The 22,981-nt window shown below is 38.9% G+C and overlaps 1 protein-coding gene and 1 long non-coding RNA gene across 12 annotated transcripts in view; one reads left to right on the top strand and one right to left on the bottom strand.

The window, feature by feature from the left end:
• CRPPA (CDP-L-ribitol pyrophosphorylase A) overlaps positions 1-20,725 on the bottom strand; it is a 393,039-nt gene extending 372,314 nt beyond the window's left edge. For 9 of the 10 annotated variants that reach the window (XR_011648802.1, XR_009185802.2, XR_011648804.1 and 6 more), the window contains exons 1-2: positions 20,213-20,508; positions 6,709-6,985 (exon numbers count right to left, since the gene is read on the bottom strand). Coding sequence is in view for 6 of the 10 variants with exons in the window: in XM_058296921.2 (XP_058152904.1) it covers positions 6,709-6,985; positions 20,213-20,484 (549 nt within the window). In the remaining 4 variants the exon portion in view is untranslated. Of the gene's footprint in view, positions 1-6,708; positions 6,986-20,212 lie in introns of all 10 variants that reach the window. The other variant, XM_004467938.5, reaches the window with a different exon arrangement.
• A 235-nt stretch (positions 20,726-20,960) lies between these two features.
• LOC139439024 (uncharacterized) overlaps positions 20,961-22,981 on the top strand; it is a 52,723-nt gene continuing 50,702 nt past the window's right edge. For both annotated transcript variants that reach the window (XR_011648805.1, XR_011648806.1), the window contains exon 1: positions 20,961-22,163. This is a non-coding gene — a long non-coding RNA (uncharacterized lncRNA). The remainder of the gene's footprint in view (positions 22,164-22,981) is intronic.

Genomic DNA, 22,981 nt, shown 5'->3' with positions numbered 1-22,981 from the left:
CATTTAGAAGTCATGTGCAAAGATAAGTGATCAAAGTGACAACTTCCTGACTATGAAAATCCAAAACCATATGGATAACTAAAGGAAAATCAAAGACTATCTTTCCCAAATAGGTATTTTATAACTTCCTGATAACCCAGATGGCAAGAAAGGCTCAGATGGCCCCTCCTATTGACTGAAAATCCTTGAAGGAAATTCTTTTACTTAGATGTTTTAAGTTATTTAATTAATATAATAGCACTTACTATACTTAACACTCTACTAATTAACATATATTTTCCTATGCAAAAAAAACCACCTTAGAAGGTAGTACTAGTATACATATTTTTACAAGTAAAGAAAATAGACTAAGAAAGACTTAGGAAATGGAAAACACCACACAATTAGTATTTATAAAAACTGAGATTTGGGGAACAGGGGCATGATGGCAGCAGAGTAAACAGCTCCAAGAGTCAACTCGTCTGGGTAGATCACCCAGTGCTACCTAAATCACCTGTCTAGGGAGCCAAAAGACCAGAAGGGCATTTTGCGACATCCTTGAAAGAAAAGAAGGAAGAGACTTCTCATCTGCAGTGAAGATTTGTGAATAGAGCTCACCACGCTGTGGAAGCCGCATCCTCCAGTGGCACCACAAGAGACCTCATGAGCTATTACATGACTTCAGTTGGAAGCTCTATTTCCCAAAAACCAGAGAAGAGGCACCAACTTCAGATACTGATTAGTAAATTCAGCTGACTAAAGTATCATCCTAAGAACAGTTAAAGTCTGAAACTGTCCAATTCAGAAAGTGGCCAGTAACTACCATTTTAACTCCATTCCTGGCATGAGAGAAAGCTGGGCTGATTGAAAAATCACAGTTAGAGTAGAGACTGGCTTCTTTCCATCCACATCAGTTTCCAGCCCTAGCCTAGATGCCAGCCTCACCTCTGGCAGGGAGGAAGCTGTGGGGACCTATGCCAGCCTATCCAGCAACTGTATAACTTTTGGCTGGGACAGACTGGATGGTCAGATACCTGGGGTTCCATCCCCACCCCCAGATAGGGGTGAACTGTGTTTCCTCGGCCTCTGTGGGCAAATGCAGGAGCTTTCAGCCCACACAGACTGGCTTGTTGAGCACCTTCAATTCCACCCCCATTCCCTCCCATAGGATAGGAGGGAGCTGGTATTTCTTTAGCCTCTCTGGGCACTTGCAGGTACTTTCAGCCCATACAGACTGGATACTCAGACACCTGTAGCTCCATCTCCATCCCCAATAGGATAGGAGGGGAGCTGTAGCTCCTCAGCTCTCTGGACAACTATAGGAGCTTTCCGCCCACATGAACTGGTCTGTTAAAAGCCTGGGGCTCCAGTCCACCACCCCCATAGGATAGGAGGGGCCTGGTGTTTCCTTAGCCTCTCTGGGCAACCACAGGAGCTTTTAGCCTGCACAAAGTTGACTGTTGAGCATCTGTGTCCATCCCCACCCCTAATATGACAAAAAGGGAGGTAACATTTCTGCAGTCTCTCTGGGTAATTGCAGATGATTTTGGCCCACACAGGCTAAATAGTTGGACACCTGTTGCCCCATCCCCACCCGCAATAGAATAGGAGGGGGCTGTTGTTTCCTCAGCCTCTCTGGGCAATTGCAGGCACTCTCAGCCTACATGAACTTGAACTGTTAGATGGCTATGATTACATCCCCATCCTCTAAAAGGCAGAAGGGACAGTAATTCCTCAGTCTCTCAGGGAAACTGCACACTCTTTTAGCCCATAAAGATTAGATGGTATTGCAGGGTCAGATGCTGGACTTTGTATATCCTGCCATAACCCACTGAATATACTTGGGGAGAGTGTGAACTACAGGGTAAACAATCATCCATGTGGTGCAGCAGTGCTCCAAAAGGTGTTCACTGAGTGTGATGAGTGTGCCACAATGACGGAGGAGTAGGGTGGGGGGGGTTGGGGGTAAATAGGAACCTCTTATATTTTTGAGTGTAACATTTTTTTTGTGACGTATATATCTTCAAAAAAATACAATTTACACAAATGATGGGATGGGGGTGGGGAGTGGGGTATATGGGAACCTCTTACATTTTTTATGTTTTTTTTAATGTTTTTTAATGTAACATTCTTTGTGATCTATTAACTTTAATTTTAAAAGTGTAAAAACTAAAACAAAAAAAAAGATTAGATGGTTGGATACTCCAGAGGATCCATCCACAGCCATAGCAATGGAGGAGGGGGTCCAGTGCTATGGGTTACCTGGACAACTGCAGTCAGTTTGGACCTGCACGGCTTAGATTGCTGCCCACATCTGCAGCTCCATCCCCACCCTAGGCAAAGGAGGACAGGGCATGAAGCTTCATCAGTCTCTCTGGGTAACTTCAGAGAGTCGTGGCCTGCATGGTTTGGATCACACCACATGGCTGAAACTTGTCCCTAGGCAGAGGAGAAAGGTAGAAGAAGCTTCATCGGTTCCTGGGGAAACATGGGCAGATTCAGCCTCCATGGCTTACAGTACCAACAATATCCTCAGCTCTCACTACAAAAACAGCAAGAGAGAAAGGGCAAGAAAGCCCTAAACTAAAGAGAAATATTGCATCCAGAATAAATACATCTAGTAAGCCAGATGCCAAGACACCAACAAAAAATTACAATTCATACCAAAAAACAGGAAGATATGGCCCAATCAAAGGAGCAAGATAAGCCTCCAAATGACATACAGGAGTTAAGACAAGTAATCATATATGTTCAAAAGAGTCTCCTTAATAAATTCAATGAGATGGCTAAAGAGATTAAGGATACTAAGAAGACACTGGGTGAGCACAAATAAGAACTTGAAAGCATACATAGAAAAAATAGCAGATCTTATGGGAATGAAAGGCACAATAAATGAATTTTTAAAATACACTAGAGGCATGTAAGAACAGATTTGAGAAAGCAGAAGGACTGGCAAGCTTAAAGACATGGCCTCCAAAAACATACATACAAAACGACAGATAAAGAAAATAATGGAAAAAATTGAACAAGGTCTCAGATAACTAAATGATAACAAGAGGAGTACAAACATACATGTTATTGGTGTCCCAAAAGGAGAAGGGAAAAGGGGCAAATGTAATATTTGAAGAAATAATGGTAGAAAATTTCCCAACCTTATTGAAGGACATAGATACCTATGTCCAAGACACAGCATACTCCAATCTAAATGAATCCGAACAGAACAACTCCAAGACACATATTAATCACAATGTCAAAAGACAAAGAGAATTCTGAGAGCAGCAAGAGAAGAGCAATGCCTCACATACAAGGGATACCCAATAAGTTTAAGAGCTGAATTCTCATCAAAAATCATGGAGGCAAGAAGGCAGTGGTATGATATATTTAAGATACTGCAAGAGAAAAACTGTCAGCCAAGATTCTTATATCCAGCAAGATGGTCTTTCAAAAATGAGGGAAAATTTAGAATATTCACAGATAAACAGAAACTGAGAGGGTCTGTAACCAAAAGACAGCTTTGCAGGAAATAGTAAAGGGAGTGCTATAGCTAGAAAAGACAGGAGAGAGAGGCTTGGAAGAGAATCTAGAAATGGAGATTATATCAGTAAAAGTCAGTGAAAGTATAAATAGAGTGGTGAAAATAAAACATGACAGATAAATCACAAAGGTCAAAATGGGTGAAGGAAGAACTGACTTTACGGTAATAACACTGAATGTTAATGGATTAAAATCCTCAATCAAATGACACAGACTGGTGGAATGGGTAAGAAAATATGAGCCATCTATATATTGCCTACAAGAAATAAGGAAGAATAGTCCTTGCTTATAGACTGTAAGACTAAACATAGTCAAGACGTCAATTCTACCCAAATTGATAAACAGATTCAATGCAATCCCAATAAAATTCCACCAGGTTTTGTTCTTGTTCTTGTTTTTGTTTTGTTTTGTTTTGTTTTGTTGGTTAACCTGCATTTTTAAAGAAATGGAAAACACAATTATCAAATTTATTTCGAAGTGTAGGGGCTCCAAAAAACCAGCATTTTTAAAGAAATGGAAAACACAATTATCAAATTTATTTGGAAGTGTAGGGGATCCAAAGAGCCAGAAAATTCTTAAAAAGGAAAAGCGAAGATAAAGGACTCTCACTTCTGAACTTCAAATCATATTACCTAGCTACAGTGGTAAAAACTGCATGGTACTGGCATAATAATAGACACATAGACCAATGGAACCTAACTGATGGCTCAGAAACAGACCCTCACACCTATGGTCAAGTGATTTTTGACAAGGCTGTCAAACCCACACCTGGGGCAAAAGAGTCTCATCAACAAATCCTACTGAAGAACTGGATATCCATACCCAAAAGAAAAGAAAGAGGACCCCTATCTCACACCTTATACAAAAAATAACTCAAAATGGATCAAAGACCTAAATATAAAAGCTAGAACCATAAATCTACTAAAAGAAATGTAGAAAAACATATACAAGACCTGGTGGTAGGTGGTGGATTCCTAAAGCTTACACTGAAAGCACTGGCAATGAATGAAAACATGAATAAATGGGACCTCTTCAAACGTAAACACTTCTGTGATTCAAAGGGCTTTGTCAAGAAGATGAAAAGGCATTCCATTCAAAGGGAAAAAATATTTGGAAACCACATATCTGATAAGGGTTTGATGTCCCTTCTATATAAAGAGATTATACAACTCAACAATAAAAGAGTAAGCAATCCAATTAACAAATGTGCAAAAGAATTAAAAAGACATTTCTCCAAAGAGGAAATACAAATGGCCATAAAAGCACATGAAACAATGTTCAGCATCACTAGCTATTAGGGAAATGCAAATCAAAACAATAGGTAACACTTCATAATGCATAGAATGACTATTATTTAAAAAACAGAAAACAGTAAGTGCTGGAGAGGATGTGGAAAAAATAGGAACACTCCTTCACTGTTTATGGGATTGTAAAATGGTGAAGCCTCTGTGGAAGACAGTTTGGCTGTTCCTCAGGAAGTTAAATATAGAACTGCATATGATCCAGCAATTCCTCTACTAGGAATATATTCAGAAGAACTGAAAACTGACACAAACAGACATTTGCACACCGATGTTCATAGCGGTGTTATTCACAATTGCCAAAAGATGGAAACAACCCAAGTGTCCATCAACTGATGAATGGATAAACAAAATGTGTTATATACATACATGGAATACTATAGTACAGTAAGAAGAAATGAAATTGGGACACATACGATAACATGGATGAACCTTGAAGACATTATGCTAAGTGAAATAAGCCAGACACAAAAGAAGACATGCAAATATTGCACGGTCTCACTAACATAAACTAAAAATGAAGAATAAATGTATGGATCTAAAACCTAGAGTGTAGGTTATTAGGAGATAAGAAGAGGGCTGAGAAGGGGTGCCGATGCTTAATGTATGTAGAATTTTTAATTAACTTGACTTTAAAAGTGTGGAAATGGATAGGCTGATGGTAACACATTATAGGGAGTAGAACTAATGCAATAGGTTTATAAATGGGATTGTGGCTAAAAAGTGAAGACGAGAGATATAAATGTCAACTGAAAGAAAGCTATAGAATAACCTAGAGACCAAATAACACAGGGAACCCAGAGGTGAATGGCAATTGTAGGTAAGATTACAAATGCAAGAATGGCGTTCTATGAACTACAACAAATGTACATCACTATTGCAAGGTGGTAAGAATGTGGAAAATTAAAAATACAATTAATATAATCTATGGACTATAATTAACAGTAATACTGTAATATTTTTGCATCAATGCCAAAGATGAACTATGTTAATGATAGGGGGTATGGAAAAAATATACCAAACATACACTATAGACATAGTTATTAATAACAGTCTGATGGTATTACCTCATAATCTATAACAAATGATCCACAACAATGTAGTGTGTTTGTGGAGGAGTATTGTATAGGAATTCCACACGTGTGCATGATTGATTTGTAAGCTCACAACTTCTCAAATTAAAATATGTATTTTTTAAATTTAACATTGAAAATAAAAATTGAGATTTGGGCCTTGGTCTGTCATCCCAGAACGTATTTCTATTACACTACACTATCTCTATAAAGTACGTTTTTCTCACCAAGTCTAAAATTTAGATTGCAAACTAAAGTTTAATACCTATTATTTATAGAATTTTACCTGTTAATATTTAAAAAAAAAAACATGTTCTAGAAATTACAGTAGGTGTTTTGCTATCCAGTGGGGTTTTATTTTGTTGAGTAGAGTTAAGACAGAATTCTCTGTCCTCTCAAAATGATTCACTTTAAGGGTGCCAAAATAATTTATGGCTGTTGGTGCTAATAAATAAACCACCTCACAGCACAAATTTTGACTTTTGATTTATTACTTAGACATAATTTATGTAACTGTATATTTAATTTCATTCATTAAAGTTCCATTCACATTCACACTCTAGTGGCATTATTACTGTATTCTTCTCCAAATAGCTCATATTACATTATGATGATAAATGACTAAAGCAAAAGAGAAATTCCATAAGAGTCTCAGAATCTGTAACACGAGAAACCTCCTAAAACAAATTACAATAATGTCTTTAGGTCATCATGCCTTTTTTAAATAATTTGACATTTAAATATAATTCCATAAAAATTCAGCAAATGAACCACCATTGTGTTTCTTTCTTTCATCTATTCTCAGAAGTATAAACACTTACCCCATGTTCTTTAGCTGCTGTGACAACTTTAAGGAGAACATCTTCTTCAACAAACGGTCTTACAGCATCATGGATAATCACGATGTCTGGCTTAGAGAGCTCAGAGTTGGGCTGATCCCCTGAAAGTGCTTTTAGTCCACTGAAAATGGACCTATGACGGGTCACTCCAGCTTCAACTAGTGAGATGCGTTCATGCTGGTACCTCTGGATAATACTCTCCATTGCTTCCATGTTCTCTCCAGTTACTGCCACGACAATGTTCTTTATCCAACGTACTCTAAAAGGAAAGTTTATATATTTCATTTTAGACAATAAGCTAAACTAATAAAAAACAGAATTACTAGTAAGTACCAGAATATATACATAGGGAGATAGAAACTGAAAAATAATAATTAAATCAGTTTTATCTTTATGGTTCCAATAATGAAGCAAATGAAAAAGTAAAGAATTAGTGTTTTACACTATATAAAGGTAGATATATTTCACACTATATGTATAGATTGAGCATTTCACTATGCACACTCATACACACACAAACACACACACACCCCAGATATTTCTGACTTAAAAGTTAATTTTAAACAATTAGAATACTAATTGCTAGATTGCAAGAATATAAGGTAATAGCAATATGATTCTAAAGTGATTTTGCCAAGGAATTTTCCTTAATGGAATAGGAATAATTCATAGCATTTTTTAATTCCCAAAGTTAATTTCTCTTTCAAGAAGTCCTTTGAGTTGGCAGCCAATCACTTGAATACCAACAAAGCTGGATAAGTAATCAAACACAAACCTTGATTATATCAAGGTGAAAATGTTAGTTTAAATGGGGGAAAACTATAGCAACTATATTTGTATAAATAAAAATTAGGCTTAAATAAAATGGGAAAACTCAAAACTGAATACTAAAACAAAGGAATGTTCTATTGAGTCATAAATAAAATATAAAGCAATATTTTTTTTCTGCTGTAAAATTTCTTCTTAAATACAGACCTATGGACCTGCTGGAGCAAACAGTCCACACTACTTAGTAACTACCACAGTAAAGAAGCCAGGCAGACTTCTCTTGAACAGCAGTGCTAACTGAGGACTGTCATTGCAGATTCAATGTTCTACAGCCAACACTCCCAAATGAGGAAAACTGTCTCTAATATATGGCATCAAGGAAGACAGAAGCCAATTCTCTGCATAAAGGTCACTTAAAAATTTTAATATTCTTAGTCTATGAATGTTAGAGGTTTCTCCCTTACAAGGTTTATATAATGATTAATTGGTCACTAGGTTTACAATGGTTAACAAATATTGACTTACATTCTCATGACATAGATCAGACCCCCATCCAGAGCCTACATGTCCAGATAAAGTTCATTTCCTCACAAGAATAGACAAAGGAGCCACATCGTACCACCAACCCCTCCCACATCCCTAGAATTCACTACCCCTAGCCCACCACCCCTAGCCATCCCTATTAGCCCTCAGGTCTTACCCAGTCTCCAATCCCCTCCCACCGACTAAGCATTTTTCAGCCTATTGATATATTGTATAAATTCATAACCGCCCCTGCCAGAGATAGGCTGAAGTCTCTCTTCAGACCCCCACCATGCTAGCATGGTAGGGGGAGGCTAAAGTCTTATCTTCAGACCCCCTCCATTGGGAGAGTTTCCCAATAAACTTCCTGCCTGAAACGATGTCAGTCTCCGTTTCCCAGTGAGCATCATTTTTCTCTAACAATGAGATCCTCTATGTTAGTAGTAGAACAGATAAAAGCCTTGAAAACATTTTTAAAGAGATGGAAGAGTGACCTGAAAAATAGTGAATAATTAAAAGTACTATCTACTTTACTGAAACATGAAAATTAACAATTGATTTCTTCATTCAATAATTAACAATCTCCCACCTTCTTTTTTAAACAAACCCTATTGCAACTCAACACCACACTGCACCTATAACTACAAAAATAGATTGGTGAACAAAACCAAGAGCTATTTTATAGGCATACTGTCTTTTGATTTTAAGGCCATTCCTTTAATAGTCATTGAGCATTCAATCAGCACTGAGAATATAATAGAAATAGTCATTGCCCACAGGGCTAACAGTCAGAAACGAAGCAAATAAAAACATAAACAATGGCAAGGTGTGATCAGGAGCTATGAGGAAGTCCAAAGTCCATGTAATGAAATACCCAAGCAGGCCAAGATGGCATTCCCTAAGAAAGTGGAGTTTACACTAAGATCCAAGAGGTGAGTGACAAGTAACCAGACAAAGTGGTTTAGAAAGAGGGAGAGAGAGGTGTTCCAAGCAGAAATCATGGCAATGTCCTCAGGGACTGGAAAAAGTGTAGCTGGAGCTCCATAAGCAAAGGGGAGAGATGCCCATGAAGAGAATGGAGGTCTAGGCAATCCAAGGGCCAGGTTATGCAGACTCCTAAGCATGGTAGTATAAGACTGTATGTACACCAGAAAACCACATTCTTTACTGGTCCATTCCTGTGGTGTGAACCTATTTTCATTAGGTTACGTCGGTTAAGGGCCTTTTGATTAGGTTGCTTCAGTTACAGTGTGGCTGAAGGTGGGTCTTAATCCTCTGACTGGAGTCTCTATAAAAGGATGAATACAGAGGGCGAAAGAGAGGAAGAAAGCCACAGGAGAGAAGAGAAAGCTGGAAATAAGGAGCTGAAGCAATGAGACCAAGAGAGAAAGGTGAAACCAGTAGCGCAGGGCGAGACCAGCAGCACAGGGCGAGACCAGCAGATGTCACCACGTGCCTTGCCATGTGGCAGAGGAGTCCAGGTTTATAGGCAGCTGATCTTCAGGGAGAAAGCATCATCTGATGATGCCTTGATTTGGACATTTTTCTCAGCCTCAAAATTGTAAGCTTGTAAGATAAAAAAAAAAAATCCCCATTTTAAAAGCCAACCCATTTCTGGTATGTTATTTTTGACAAACTAAAACAGTAGGGGTTTTAGCCTTTAATTCTAAAAACAACTGGAAGCAAAAGAAAAAACTTTAAGCAGGGAAGTATTATATATTTCCACTAACCTCCTCAGCCCCCATGTTCTAGGGACTGCTCTATGATAAGATGAAAGCTTTGGAAGGACAAAATAATGATCCCCAGAATATGCCCACATCCTAATTCCTAAAACCCATATGAATATGTTACCTTACATGGCAAAAAGGATTCTGCAGATATGATTAAGTTAAAGTTCTTGATGGGAAAAGTATCCAGGATTATCCTGGTGGATCCAACATAATCACAGTGGTCTTTTTTTATGAGAGGCAGGGCAGTCAGAGAAGGAAATGTGAGGTTGGAAACACAGGTCAGAATGATGCAGGTCCATGAGCCAAGGAACATGGACAGCCCCTGGAAGCTGGAAAAGGCAAGGAAATGGATTCTCCTTTAGAGCCTCCGGAAGAAATGCAACATATGATGTCAGCCCAGTGAAACCAATTCTAGACTTCTAAAACTGTAAAACTGTTTTAAAAAAAAATTATCTATTGTTTTAGGCCTCTAAGTTTGTGTTAACTTGTTACAGCAGCAGTGGGGAACTAACACAGGAGCATAAAGTTTACTGTGACTACAAGGTAGAGTATGGATGGGGTACTGGGAGAAAGGACACAGAGAAACCAGGTAGGACACTGCTGCATAGTCTGGGCAAAACAATGATGGTAACCTATTATTTTGGATTTAAGAGATCTATTAAAAGGTAAATAACTATGTGAGTCAATAGGAAAGAGTTGCAAAATAAATCAAGTTCTACATGATATAAAGCAACAATAGCTAACATTAATCAAGAACATATTATGCTCTAAGCACTCTTCATTTTCTAATTCATGTACTTCTCACAAACTATGAATTTGATTCTATTACCCCTTTTTACATATGGGGGAAATGAGGCAACAAATAGTTCAGAAACTTTCTCAAGATTACACAGCTTATAAATGACAGAGTTGGGATTTGAAGCCAGGCAGTTTGGCTCCGACATCCATGTTCTTACCCACCTGTAGACTGCTTTTTTATAACATAGTAAACAAATCAGAAAGATAGCTCAATGTATAAATACATTATACTTTATTTTGCTATATTACCATCCTATTCAGTAAAGGACATGAAGTTGAAATTGTATATTGTATATTGTAAATTGTATATTTTCCACTATGACAATCCATTGTTCCATTTATTTTATCTAAAATGTAGGCTCCAGGATAGCAAGGGCAATGTCTACTTTGTCTAGCTATACACCCAATACCTAGTTGGTGCTCAGTAACTATCTGTTGGATGCATAAATGACTGGGTCTCTCTCATCTACCAGGAACAGTATAACATCTCACAACAAATCCGAGTGTCAAGGAATATGAAAACAAATGAAACCGCTGTTAGCTACTCCTCACAAGAAAAAGAATCAAGAAAGAAAACAGCTTTCCCTATGCAGTGTGGTTTTGTTAGTTATTTTTTCTAGTTGTTTTGTCTCTTCACTCTGATTTCTAAATCCTATACCTTCTTGAAGGCCGAGATTACCTTTATTCAACCTCTGGGGGAGGGGGGGAGATTTTAATCACAAATAAACAAAAACAACACAATAATACAGAATTCCAAAGAACAAAAATATGTAGTAATCTGTACAGGGCAATAAAAAGGATTCTGAAATTAGATGGAATGTGAATTGCTCTGTTTTTTAGCCCACCATCCCCCAATCCTTTTCATTGCAAATTTAACAGTTGGTAGAATTTACAGCACTACATTTAGCAAAGGCCTTGGCAAGTAGCAGGTAGCAGTTTTTCAGGCCCTCCTCAATGTGGGGTTTACAAGGTTCTTTCGCCACTGCCATGGCAATAATCCAGACTAAGTCACCTCAGCCCTAAATTATTGTACCAGTCACTTAGCTGGTCTCCTGCTCTATATTATACCCCTACACAAACCATTTTCACTACTTTATGTTCTTCCTCCAAGGCAAACATGATGCTATTCCCTGCTGGCTCTTGGGCAAGCCCTTTCAAGACCCAACCTCACGTCTCATCCAAGGGTATCACTTTGTATATGGTGCTCCCTTTGTCTTTTAACACAGTCCCCGACCTTCTCCCTCCCACATCCCCACCCACTGCTGGCTAAGTACTACTTGTTCTTCAGCTCACAGTTCAGCTCTGACTTTCTCCAGGAAGCTTTCCCCAACTGCATTCTGTATACAGCATCCCTGCTCTATGCTCCCGTAGAACTGAGGAAGGATAGAACAAGGACCTGAGGAGGAGGGGCAGAAAACCCCAAGCACCAGTTTTCAGAACTCAGACATCCTTATCGGAATACAACTTGCAACATTTTCACACAGCAGAGAGATGGAAAAACAGGAAGAGCCCCCAACAGCCACCTACTTTCATGAACACTTCACACAGTGAACACGGTGAACACGCAGCAGGGCTCGTGGCCAGTGGCCAGAGGCCAATCACCATTAGTCAACGTGCCCTGGACAGCAACCAGAAGCCAACTACTACCACACAATACGCCCTAGAAACCAAACCACCCAATGATTTCCCCCCGCTTTGTCTTAAGTGCACCAATCAGTGCAGGCCCTAAGCCCCTATGAAAACCAATAAAACCAGAAAACCCTAGAGAAAGGATGCGCTTCTTCCTTGAGCACACCTGCACTCACGTCTTAAGTGTGTACGTTCTCCTTACTAAACTCTTTTCTATATTTCTTATAACTGTGGTGCTTCTCTGAAGACTTTAACACATGACCAAGAACCTGGAAATCAGCTCCAGCAATAATACTTGGTCTTATCAAGCATCACACTGCACACTGTTTAATTTTCTATTTCCCCTATTAGACTGCTAAAACACAGAAAGTAAAAACTACACTCCAGGATTTGGTATATAATAAACTTTCAGTAATAGCAGCAGAAACAAAAGTTAACATGTATGGAATGTATATTAGGTATCATGTACTGTGTGGAGCATTTTGCCTGCAATATCTCACTAACAGTCAAATTAACTCTCTAAGGAAAGTCACTGTTCCCATTAAAAATATTTCAACAGTATATTAACTTAATCTCATATTAGGTTTGCTTTTGTTTTTGAGATACCAGAGCTGGGGATTGAACCAGCTGTATGTGGAAAAACAGCACTCAACAACTGAGCGATAGCCGCTCCCTTCAAAGTAGGTATTTAATGAGAAGTTATAAGTACCGAGAAACTGAATAAAATAAAATATAAAATATTAAAAAATAAAATGACAATGGACAGCCACATATAAAAATAGAACTCTGACCCACTATCTACTGCAACCATCCATCCAGAAAGCCAACCCATTATCTACAACAACCAGTCCAGGAATCTAAACCACAATCCCTATAGCAACTTGCCAAAAATAGCCAGGGCTTAATGAATAACTGACAGCTCCCCTCAGTTTTTAACCCCTGCAACTTATGACCAGAGAGAGCCAAATATGATCCCCCAACCAATCACAAAGGATTCTCCCTTCAAGTTAGCCATCTTCATTTCTCCATGCCAACAGCCTCCAAAAGGGGCATACCAGAAGTCTTCCTTATTTTTCACTATAAACCTTTCCTTCTCCTCTGCCCACCTTGAGTCTCTACCAAACGCAAGTGATGGTGGCTGACTCCCTTGCCATAGCAAGCTCTGAATAAATACACTTTGCTTATTCTCATTTCAGTGTTCCACATTTATTTCCACAGTATATGCTCAATTAAATCAGCGATGGAATTTTTCCATAAGACAAGAGATTAACTTTTACTCTAAAGTATTCATCTATCCCTGTTAATAGTATATTTCATCAGGAAAAAAAAATCACTTAAAAGCAACTTTTAAAGTTATCATGTTGCTTTTTTTTTATGAAAAATACATTTGGTTAAATCTTAAAATACAGAAGATTATGAGGAAGAAAAATGATGGGCTATTACTTGACATAGAGTAGCTATTCAAATTTTTGTTAAATGAATTGCTGAATGAATGAATTCCCAAAGGTAAATCCTAGCTTTACTATAAAAAGTAATTCTCTATGTTCTGTCAAAAATGAGAAAGCAGTCTAGATAGATGAAAATAATTACAATTAAACATACCTGTGGCCTAAACTATTTTAAACAAATGAAAACCAAGATTTAAACTAGTGTTTCTCAAACTTCAAATTTCGGGGCCCATTAATGTGTCACTAAATTAGTTTAGTAAGTTTATACCAAGAGTTTTGAGTAAATGAAATAGAAATAAACTGAATACAAAAATTAGAATTCATAGCACAAAGTATGAATAGATTGTGGGAAGTAGATGTGCCTCAGGTCACTGAGCTCCTGACTACAACACAGGAGGTCTGGTTCAATTCCTGGTGCGTCCTAAAGAAGACAAGCAAGACAGCAAGCTGAAGCAACTGGGCTGTCCTAGCAAGCTGATGCAACAAGATGACACAGTGAGATGATGCAACCAAGAGACACAGCGAGGAAATACAATGAGAAATGCAACAGCACAGGGAGAGGAGGTAGCTCAGGTGACTAGGCGCCCTGCTCCCAATGGGAGGTCCCAGGTTCAGTTTCTGGTACTTTCTTAAAAAAAAAAAAAAAAACAGGAGGCCAGCACACAACAAACAGTGAATATAAACAACAAGGGGGTAGGGAGAAATAAATAAAATAAATCTTAAAAAAAAAAAAGATAAGTTGTTGTCATGAAATTTTCTTTCAAATATGTCTAAATTAGAGGTTACAATTTTTTAAAAATGTTTCAAAACTGTTTTAGACCACTCTTAAGAGATAACAGAAAGTATCCTAATTTGGTCAGTAACCCAACTCTTGCAAGCCTTTCTAAGTACTGTTTGTATTTCAAAGGATTTATTCACATTCTTCTCTAGTCATCAAATTAAAAGCTACTTACAGTATTAAAATTTAATAATGTAGAATCATGAACTGAAAAAGACCTTAACTACCTCACACAGTGCCCACTGAACAAATGTTTGCTGAATAAATTCATCTGGTCTACCTACCTCCTTAGCTGAAGGCAAGTCCACACCTAACCCCCTGCATCCCAACAGGATTCTATCAAGTTCTCTTGCGTATTTCCTTCCTAGCACATCCCATAGACAAATACAAACCTACCCCTAAGCTTCATCACATCTACAGATATTTTGAGGAGGAAATATATCTCAGACATTTTTTTCCAGAATAGTATAAATACTAACAGGAATACTCTATTCAAACAGTTTAATAAGATTTGTTGAAAATAGAACATTTAAACAAATGTTTTAAAAGACAGATGGAAAAGCAGGCCTTGTTAATACCTCTCAAGTATCCTAATCCAGGCTACAGAAGTTTGGCCTTGAAGGGCCTGTGGCAGCTGCTGCTCACTTCCATGACAGTTGTCATGGAAATTTGGCCTCTGAATAGTACCGTGGCCACGATTTGATTGGCATCTTTCCATACCCACCCTGATGTTTTAGCAAAACAATGGAGTTGGTCTGAAGGGGATGGCTCTTGATTTCCTTGCCACTATCTAGTCTCCTTACAAAAGCCCATGACGTTTTCCAGTCATCATGCCCCAGCCCTTTAAGCCTCCTGATCTTTTCTCTCTTAGAGGAGTCCCAAGGGAACTATAGGGAACTGAATACAAATTTCTGATCACTGAACTGTGGAATATAGTAGGCCTTCTCCTTCCCTTGACTAGAACATGACCTTTTTATTAATTAAAACCTTAAGACTAAACTATTTTTATGTCAAATTTATCTACTGACCTATCACTCAATGCAAAACATCCTAAACACTTTCTCTTTCTGAATCCCCATAGCCAATTAATCACTAAGGCCTTTCAATTCTACCTTTTAAATATTTCTGTGTCTTCCCTACACCATTCCCACTATCATTAACTTACTTCATGTAATCAACATTTCTCATCTGGACTGATATTTATATATTTATTTCTAGGCCATCCAGTTAAAAAAGAATTTGCAATGGTTTTCAGAAATAGAGTATGGCGGAACAACTTTTTTTAATTAGACAAAAACATGGCAATTGAAGACAAAGAGGAAAACAATGTACGAAAATTAAATAACCATAAATTAATATATAGAAACACACAGCATGGAGTTCTATGTAAAGATTTTTTTCAGATGGGCCTACATTTATTTCCTTGGCAAGAAGCCAAGAAAACAGCCCTATGTCAGTTACAGGGTCTGAGTGCCCATAATATAAGCACATACAAATCTACAAAACTGATTTTTTTTAATTCATCTGGAGTTAGATTCAAGAGACTAATTCACACTCACCTAATTAAACAGGGCCTGAAATATCAATTAGAATGCCATCATTTTGATATGTAAAAATATACTCTATCACAAGTATTGGAATGCTTATGTCAGTGGAACATACATTCCTTCCTGTAGAAGATTTACATGGAAGCCAAATCATAAGAAGGTTTTGCATGAAACCATATCATGGAATGAGTTATCTTAAGTACCTTCACCTAAGAGGACTTGAAGAAACCTGATTAGCTATGAGGAAGGCCCAGACAGACCTTGTTCAAATCTATATCCAGAAGAACACTCTTCCCCTACCACCACCATCAGCTTGAATAACCACGGTCAAAGTTGTCTCTTTCACTTTCTTTTGCTGTTTTTGTCACTTTAGTCTCTTTTTCAGATTTTCCAGGTTAACAACCCTCCTCGATGACATGTTCATTTCTTAGGTATTTTAAAACCATAAAGTAGCTTATTGGCACAAAGTTTTACTTTCTATTTCAGACCCAGAGAATACGTTGTTTTTTTTTTAGAGTAAAATTTAGACACCAGGGTTGCTTAATTATGAATTGGTTTTACAACTGAACTGTCAAATTTTATGCCCCTGTCAATAATACTGTTATCACATGATTTCTGCTCTTGGAACAACACTTCCTTTTAGAAACTCGAGTCATAATTATAGTTATGTAATAATAGACTAATACCCCTGATCTCAATTTACTATGCAGTAAAACATGAAAAATAAAGTTCTCTTCAAGTTCTAACCTGTAGTTCAATAACTTACATTTTTATTTCCTCTAAAGGCCAAAATGAAATATTCAAAATCCTAGAACATCATTTTTAATTAGCTTCTGAAAGAACCTTTTTCTCAGTACAGCCTAGAAATTAGTTTTTATATCTGATTCTTTCAGTTATATCCACAATGCACAAATCTTAACTACTAGTTACATAATCTTAAAAATAAGATATACTGATACATATATACATATACATCTATACAAATATACACAACAGATAATTATAACATACACACGAATATACCCAAATACAACGTAATGTTGATAGACTAAGACTGTTGCATCTTCATTTCTCTAGAGAGAGCCTTTAGCCACCATGTCTCAGATTTGTGAGAGTGCAGATATATTTGAATCTCATTTATTCAGATAATTATCTTCCTAGGAAATGTCTATAAAGCACAAGCAGATCTTGGCTAAATGAGAAAATTTTTGTAATTTTCCAATTTCACCAATAAATTAAAAAATAAAATAAAATAAAATAAAAAACTAACAATAAAAGACAAGCTAAAGTCCCAGTGAATTCCTGGAATGGGTTTTCCTTCAACATTTCCATCAATTTCTTGATAATAGAATAACTACTTTAATATGTAGCATGTTGTTTGGAGAGGAAAAAATTTCCTTGAGTCATCTACCTTAGGAATTAAGGATCTCACCACTCTAAAATGTACTCTTTCCTATAATGCCCCTGTTGCACAGAGTACCTCACTCTGGTCATTAACTGTGCTGGCTCCAAGCCAGTGAATAACCCTCCAGTGATCTACCAGGGATCTGAGATCTAACTTACTTTTGAAATCTTCTGTCTTTTCAGCTCCTCCATCTATTCCCACCTTCAGAGGTATGCTGTACCTCTAATCCCTGAACTCTTTCAAGGTTCTATGACTTTAATCAACTTGCTTCTTCTCATCTTTTCTAGTTAAAGCTCTTTTTTTTTTTTTTCCTAGTTCTTTCAGGTCTACAAAACCAATTACCACTCTAGCTCCTTCCTATCTTCCACAATTCTGTTGGTCTCTCTCATGTGCTACCCTCCTCTCTCCTTCATTTTTCCTTTAAAATGACTCTACAGTTTCAGTCCTTGACTGTGTAAATGAATGGAAATATGTGTTTAAATGGCAACACATACCTGGAAGCAATACTGATCAAGTTTCTTTATATTTCCCAATCCTGATTTAGGAATTTGGAGCTAAATTTGAGGGATAACCCCCTCCTCTTTCCTAGGTCCTAATTAATTTGTTCATTTTATAAGGAAATAGATTGTATCTTTCAAAATTCCAGAAGACAAAAATCAACCCAGAAGTGTTATTTTTTCAACAAGATTCTTTAGTTTCCTAATCAAGTTGATGATTAAAAATCAAAGATTCCCTGCACTGACTTCACAGCCCTCCATGAGATGGCAAAAACCTGAGCAAGGAAAATCCCAGATCTTATCAGGAACTAAGAAAATGAGCTTTGTTGAACTCAAATTCTGGACATTCTGACAGCTCCTACTGGGCCTAAAGAGTTGTCATCCTCTAGCACAGAGAGCAAAAACTAAGAATTTTACAAAAATTTTATACTTCTACTTCCTTTCCTTGTTTTAACTTACACAATTTAGGATGAAATGACTTAGGCTTTTGGCCCAATGTTCTAGGAAAACTATCAGCAGCCTATGGAATCCATACTTTACTAAAAGAAAGGGCAAAGAGCTTTCATCATTTGGCAAAAACCAAGAAGTATCCATATGCTATCCATATGCATACCAATAATTCAGGGTTTCCAAAGATTTCCTAGGACGTATCTGAAATATAATCACAATCCCTAAAGTTCCTCAGGCATTGTTGTAGTGAAGATAATAAGCTATGGCATATTTCAGAATGAAGGTTTTGATTACTATTGTTATTAGTTAGGATTTTATGATCGCTGTTACCAATTAAATGAAAATGGAAAACAAGTATTCCTTTGTCTTATTTTCTATAAACAAGTTCTTTTCAGAGCGCTCTTACTTTAAAAGTGGGATTTTTAAAAATATCCAACTATCTCAGGCTGCCTCAGAAGTTAAGAAGATGCAAAAATGCAAATTAACAGAGGCTTTTCATGGTGAGAGATTAAACATGAAAATGACTACAATCCCCTACAACTAATCACTCAGTAGAAGGCAAATGCCATTGTGTCCCATAGAATTACCTACATATGTGAGCTATGTTGTCACTATGTCTACAACATGGGAATACTGTAGGTCCATGTTTCACATTAAGATTTCAGGTTCCCCCACTATCCAGAGAAATAGAAGGAAAGAGAAGTGAGAGAAGGAGCAACTGGAACTTTTACAATGTTTGTATGAGTTTCAGATGTAACTAATGACCAGATGACAAGAATCAAGGGAGATTATGGCTGTTTAATTTCCATTTTCCAAAAGTTAATAACTAGAAGTAATACACCCATATAAGCAACTTGAGTCCTTCTTTTTCTGAGGTACTTGCAAGGGTATGAGGGGGTTCTGCTTTCTAGATAACATGCTACTGTCCTTGGACTACGCCCTCACTAGTGAGGTATTTATAAAATCTCAGGCAAAAGCTATGTTAAAGGATGTCATCTATTTTGAAATGCAAGCCGTTCATTTCAATCCAAAGTTTGACATCCTATCACAGTTCCTCACTGGCTTCAAAACGAAGTTTTAACACCTTAGCAACACCTGTGTGCACCTCTATAATCCCACTATCAAATTAATCGGTCCTAAAATCAAAAATAAAATAACATAACCCGTCCTTTACACCTCCTTAGCCTCTCACTACTGCCCCCTTAGTCCTCCTTACTCCATTCACACCCCTCTCCTTCACTTCCCAGCTAAGCAGTCCCTTTTCTTTCAAGACACGGGGCGTACAGACCTCAATTTCAGAATCCGAGAACGTTTATATCTGTTTCCATTCTGGAAGAGTTTGAATTAAATTCTCATTAAATTCTCATCATTGCTCAACCTCATATTTAGCACAGACTGTCTCATATGAAGTGTTCAGTATGCGTTTGTAGATGAATGGATGAAATGAATGATCCAACTCCGATAAAACATGATGTACAACTCATAACTCAAGAGAGAGCGATTCCCAGAAGAGCACCATAAGGCCCTGGAGGGGCCACAGTCTGAACTTAAATATCCCTTAGGCCTGAGCCATACACTCATTAATTCAGCTCCACTTCCGGATGCCCCCACGACTTTGTGGATTTGGGCACGTAAAGGGGTCTGTAGGTCACCTCCAGTTTCCATGCTCATCTTTTGAAGAACCAGCGCTGCCCAACTTTGAAATCTGGCGGGAATGGGGCTCAAATTTGCATAAATGCACCGGGTGGAGCCCGCCCCAGCCATCCAGGAAGATTAAGGCGTCAGCGCGAGAGGAGCCACAAAGGCACTTGTGCCGTGCTGGCCGACGCGGGCAGGGCTGGCGGCGGGAGACTGGGCCCCGGGGGTCGTGGGGGGCCCCGGGGGTCGTGGGGGGGGCGCCGGGCGCCGCGTTACCTCTCCAGAGCCTGCAGGGTGTAGCTGATGAGCGGCCTCTCCAGGATGGGATAGAACTGCTTCGGCGTGGGGACCCCCATCCTCTCCCCGCACCCCCCCGCCGGCAAAACGGCCGCTACGGCCACCAAGCCGCGTCCGGGATCAGCCTCGGCGGCCCGGCTCGGTGACGAGGCCGAGGCCGGGGCCGGAGCCGCCTGGCCGGAGCCGCGCGGACCGAGCAGACTAGGCCCCGGCTCCACGGGCCCGGAACTTCCGGGTAGCCCGGACTCCATGGCGGCCGGCGGCGCGCGGGCCTGCTCGCACCGGCTCAGAGCTCCCGGCAGCTGCTCCCGCCCTCAGCCGGGGTCTTGGGTGAGGAGGGAGCGAGGGGGAGGGTGCAGAGCGGGCAGGCTAAAAGCGCCCGTCCGTGCCCAGCTGGCGGCGCTTCCGTAGGACGATCCCGGCCGCAGCGGCCGCAGCTCAGGTTCCCGAGGTTCCCTCGCGGCGCGGCGCCCGCCTCGGCGCCCCAGGCCCAGCGCCCCCGGGAGGAGAACTTTCCCGGCTCTTCTCGTCTCCCAAGGCAGGCCAGCGGTCGCCGCAGGAGGAGGTATCAGCATTCCCTACGTATCTAAGGGTTTCATAAACTTAGCGCTGCAGAGGCCGCAGAGGTAGACTCCCTCCTATATCGCTCCTAACCACCCCCACCCCACCCCCGGTTTAAGATATTTGAAAGAGATAAAGAGATTTGGATTCAAGTCACAGGATGGAATCGGCGGTGGGATGGAGGGTGAACTGTGCACACCCCATTATCTGACTTTCATTAAGCTGCAGGTTTCTTGGATCCCACCTTTGGCAAACAAATGAACAGACAAGTGTTATTATGAAACGTCAATAAGCCAGTCGGCGACGGTTTGTTCCCAAGCCCTGCCTGCACATTGTAGCCATCTGAGGAGCTCAAAAAGTGCTGATGCCGGCGTCGCATCCGCACAAATTGGGATTTAATTGTTCTGATGTGTGGCCTGAGCTTGGGGAGTTTTTTAAGATCTCCAGGTGATTCTAATGAGCAGGCACTTTTCAGAACCAATGAGCGAAAACAATAATACTTAATAATTGCTGATGACTGGGCAGAACAATCTACACAACAATCCAACTATTACTGATTCCTTTACAGAGGAGGAAATGGAGTTAGAGAATTTAAGCAACTTTGTGTAAGAAACCACAGCTAATGAGCAGAGCTGCCTTAAGGCCCTTGGGCAGAGGTATAACCAAGGTTGAAGAATTCTAGGCTTGAGATACACCTTGTCCTTATGTACTATTACGTTGCAGACAGTGTTTACCATGAAAATATAGTGAAGTATTTATAGTACTAGAGCACTCTTGTATTGGGTCTCTGGAAGGTAGCCTCCGGTAGAAAGGGGCCTTGCCTTTTTTTGACTTAGGTTGTGTCTTCTCTTCCCCGCCCCCCGCTACAAGAGGCTCAATAAATACTTACTGAAAAAAGTTCTGATTGAATGGATTAATGTAACTAAAGTGCATATAACAAAACATTTGCTAAGTCATAGTTCTCAATATTCACCCATCAGTAGTTAATATATGATTGTTTTTTTTCCAAATCCATGAATACGAAAAGGACAAATCAAATGATTTTTTTCCTATTAATTGTGATCTTTTAAACTTTTTTATTTACAGGTGGAGTTAAAGCTATTTATAATCTTCATTTTTTCAGTGGAGCAAAGAACATAGTAATAAAGGTCTTGTTGTATTAATTGCTGTGTAACAATTTTATAGCCTTAAACTTTGACACATTGTAGCCATAATATAATTTATTTTATTGATTTGGTTTTGTTATTAGAGGAAATAACATTACTTTTGCTCTGTTCACTGTGAATCTTAGATCACACAACTGACTGATAGCGTCTAACAGACCAGCTTGAATTGAAAAATGACAGACTGCAACATCATTCACATAGAAGTATGAGAGCAACATTTTACTCTGTGTATTTTTCTTATAGATATAAATAATTAGTTCCATGTTATGCATCCTTTGGGTAAAAGATGTGGTTTCCATGTTGCTTTTTATACCAAGTTATAGTAGCCACATAATGAGAACATTTTCTCTGCAGCAGACATTCAAAAGTGCAGACCGTAGTAAGTAGATCCTCTGGGATCTTATAATTCTAAGAAATAAATTGAAGGGCTTAGAAACAATAAATTCCAATTGCATTATGATGCAGTGTATGCCCAGTAGGGAAGTTCTTGGTGTGGTTTTAGTCTGGGCTTCTGTGGTAATCAGAATAACAACCTCCCAGAGATGTCCGCATCCTAATCCCCAAAATCTGTGAATATGTTACCTTACATGGCTGAAGAAACTTTGCAGATATGAAAATTAGAGATTTTAGGTGAGGAGATTATCCTGGATTAACTGGGTGGGTCCAGTGTAATCACAAGGGTCCTTTTAAGACAGAAGCGGAGGCTCAGGGTCAGAGAAGGAGATGGAAAGAAGCAGAGGTCAGGGATGCACAAGCCAAGGAATGTGCTCAGCCTCTAGAAGTTGAAAAGGCAAGGAAATGGGCTTCCCTTAGAGCCTCTGGTAGGAATGCAGTACCGCCAACTCATTTTCAGATTTTGGACCTCCAAAATGGTTAAGATATTAAATTTGTGTTTTTTAAAGCCCCTAAATTTGTATAATTTATTAAAGCGGCAAAAGGAAACTAATACAGCTTCACTCTGGGGAAAAGTCTCAAATTTACCTTTTCACTGTTATCTACATTGATGTTATTTTAAAAAGCA

Source organism: Dasypus novemcinctus, chromosome 5, assembly GCF_030445035.2.
Source record: "Dasypus novemcinctus isolate mDasNov1 chromosome 5, mDasNov1.1.hap2, whole genome shotgun sequence".
In the NCBI taxonomy this organism is placed as follows: Eukaryota; Metazoa; Chordata; class Mammalia; order Cingulata; family Dasypodidae; genus Dasypus; species Dasypus novemcinctus.
The sequence above is the reverse complement of the archived record's forward strand: the minus strand, read 5'-3'. Positions and strand labels throughout refer to the sequence as shown.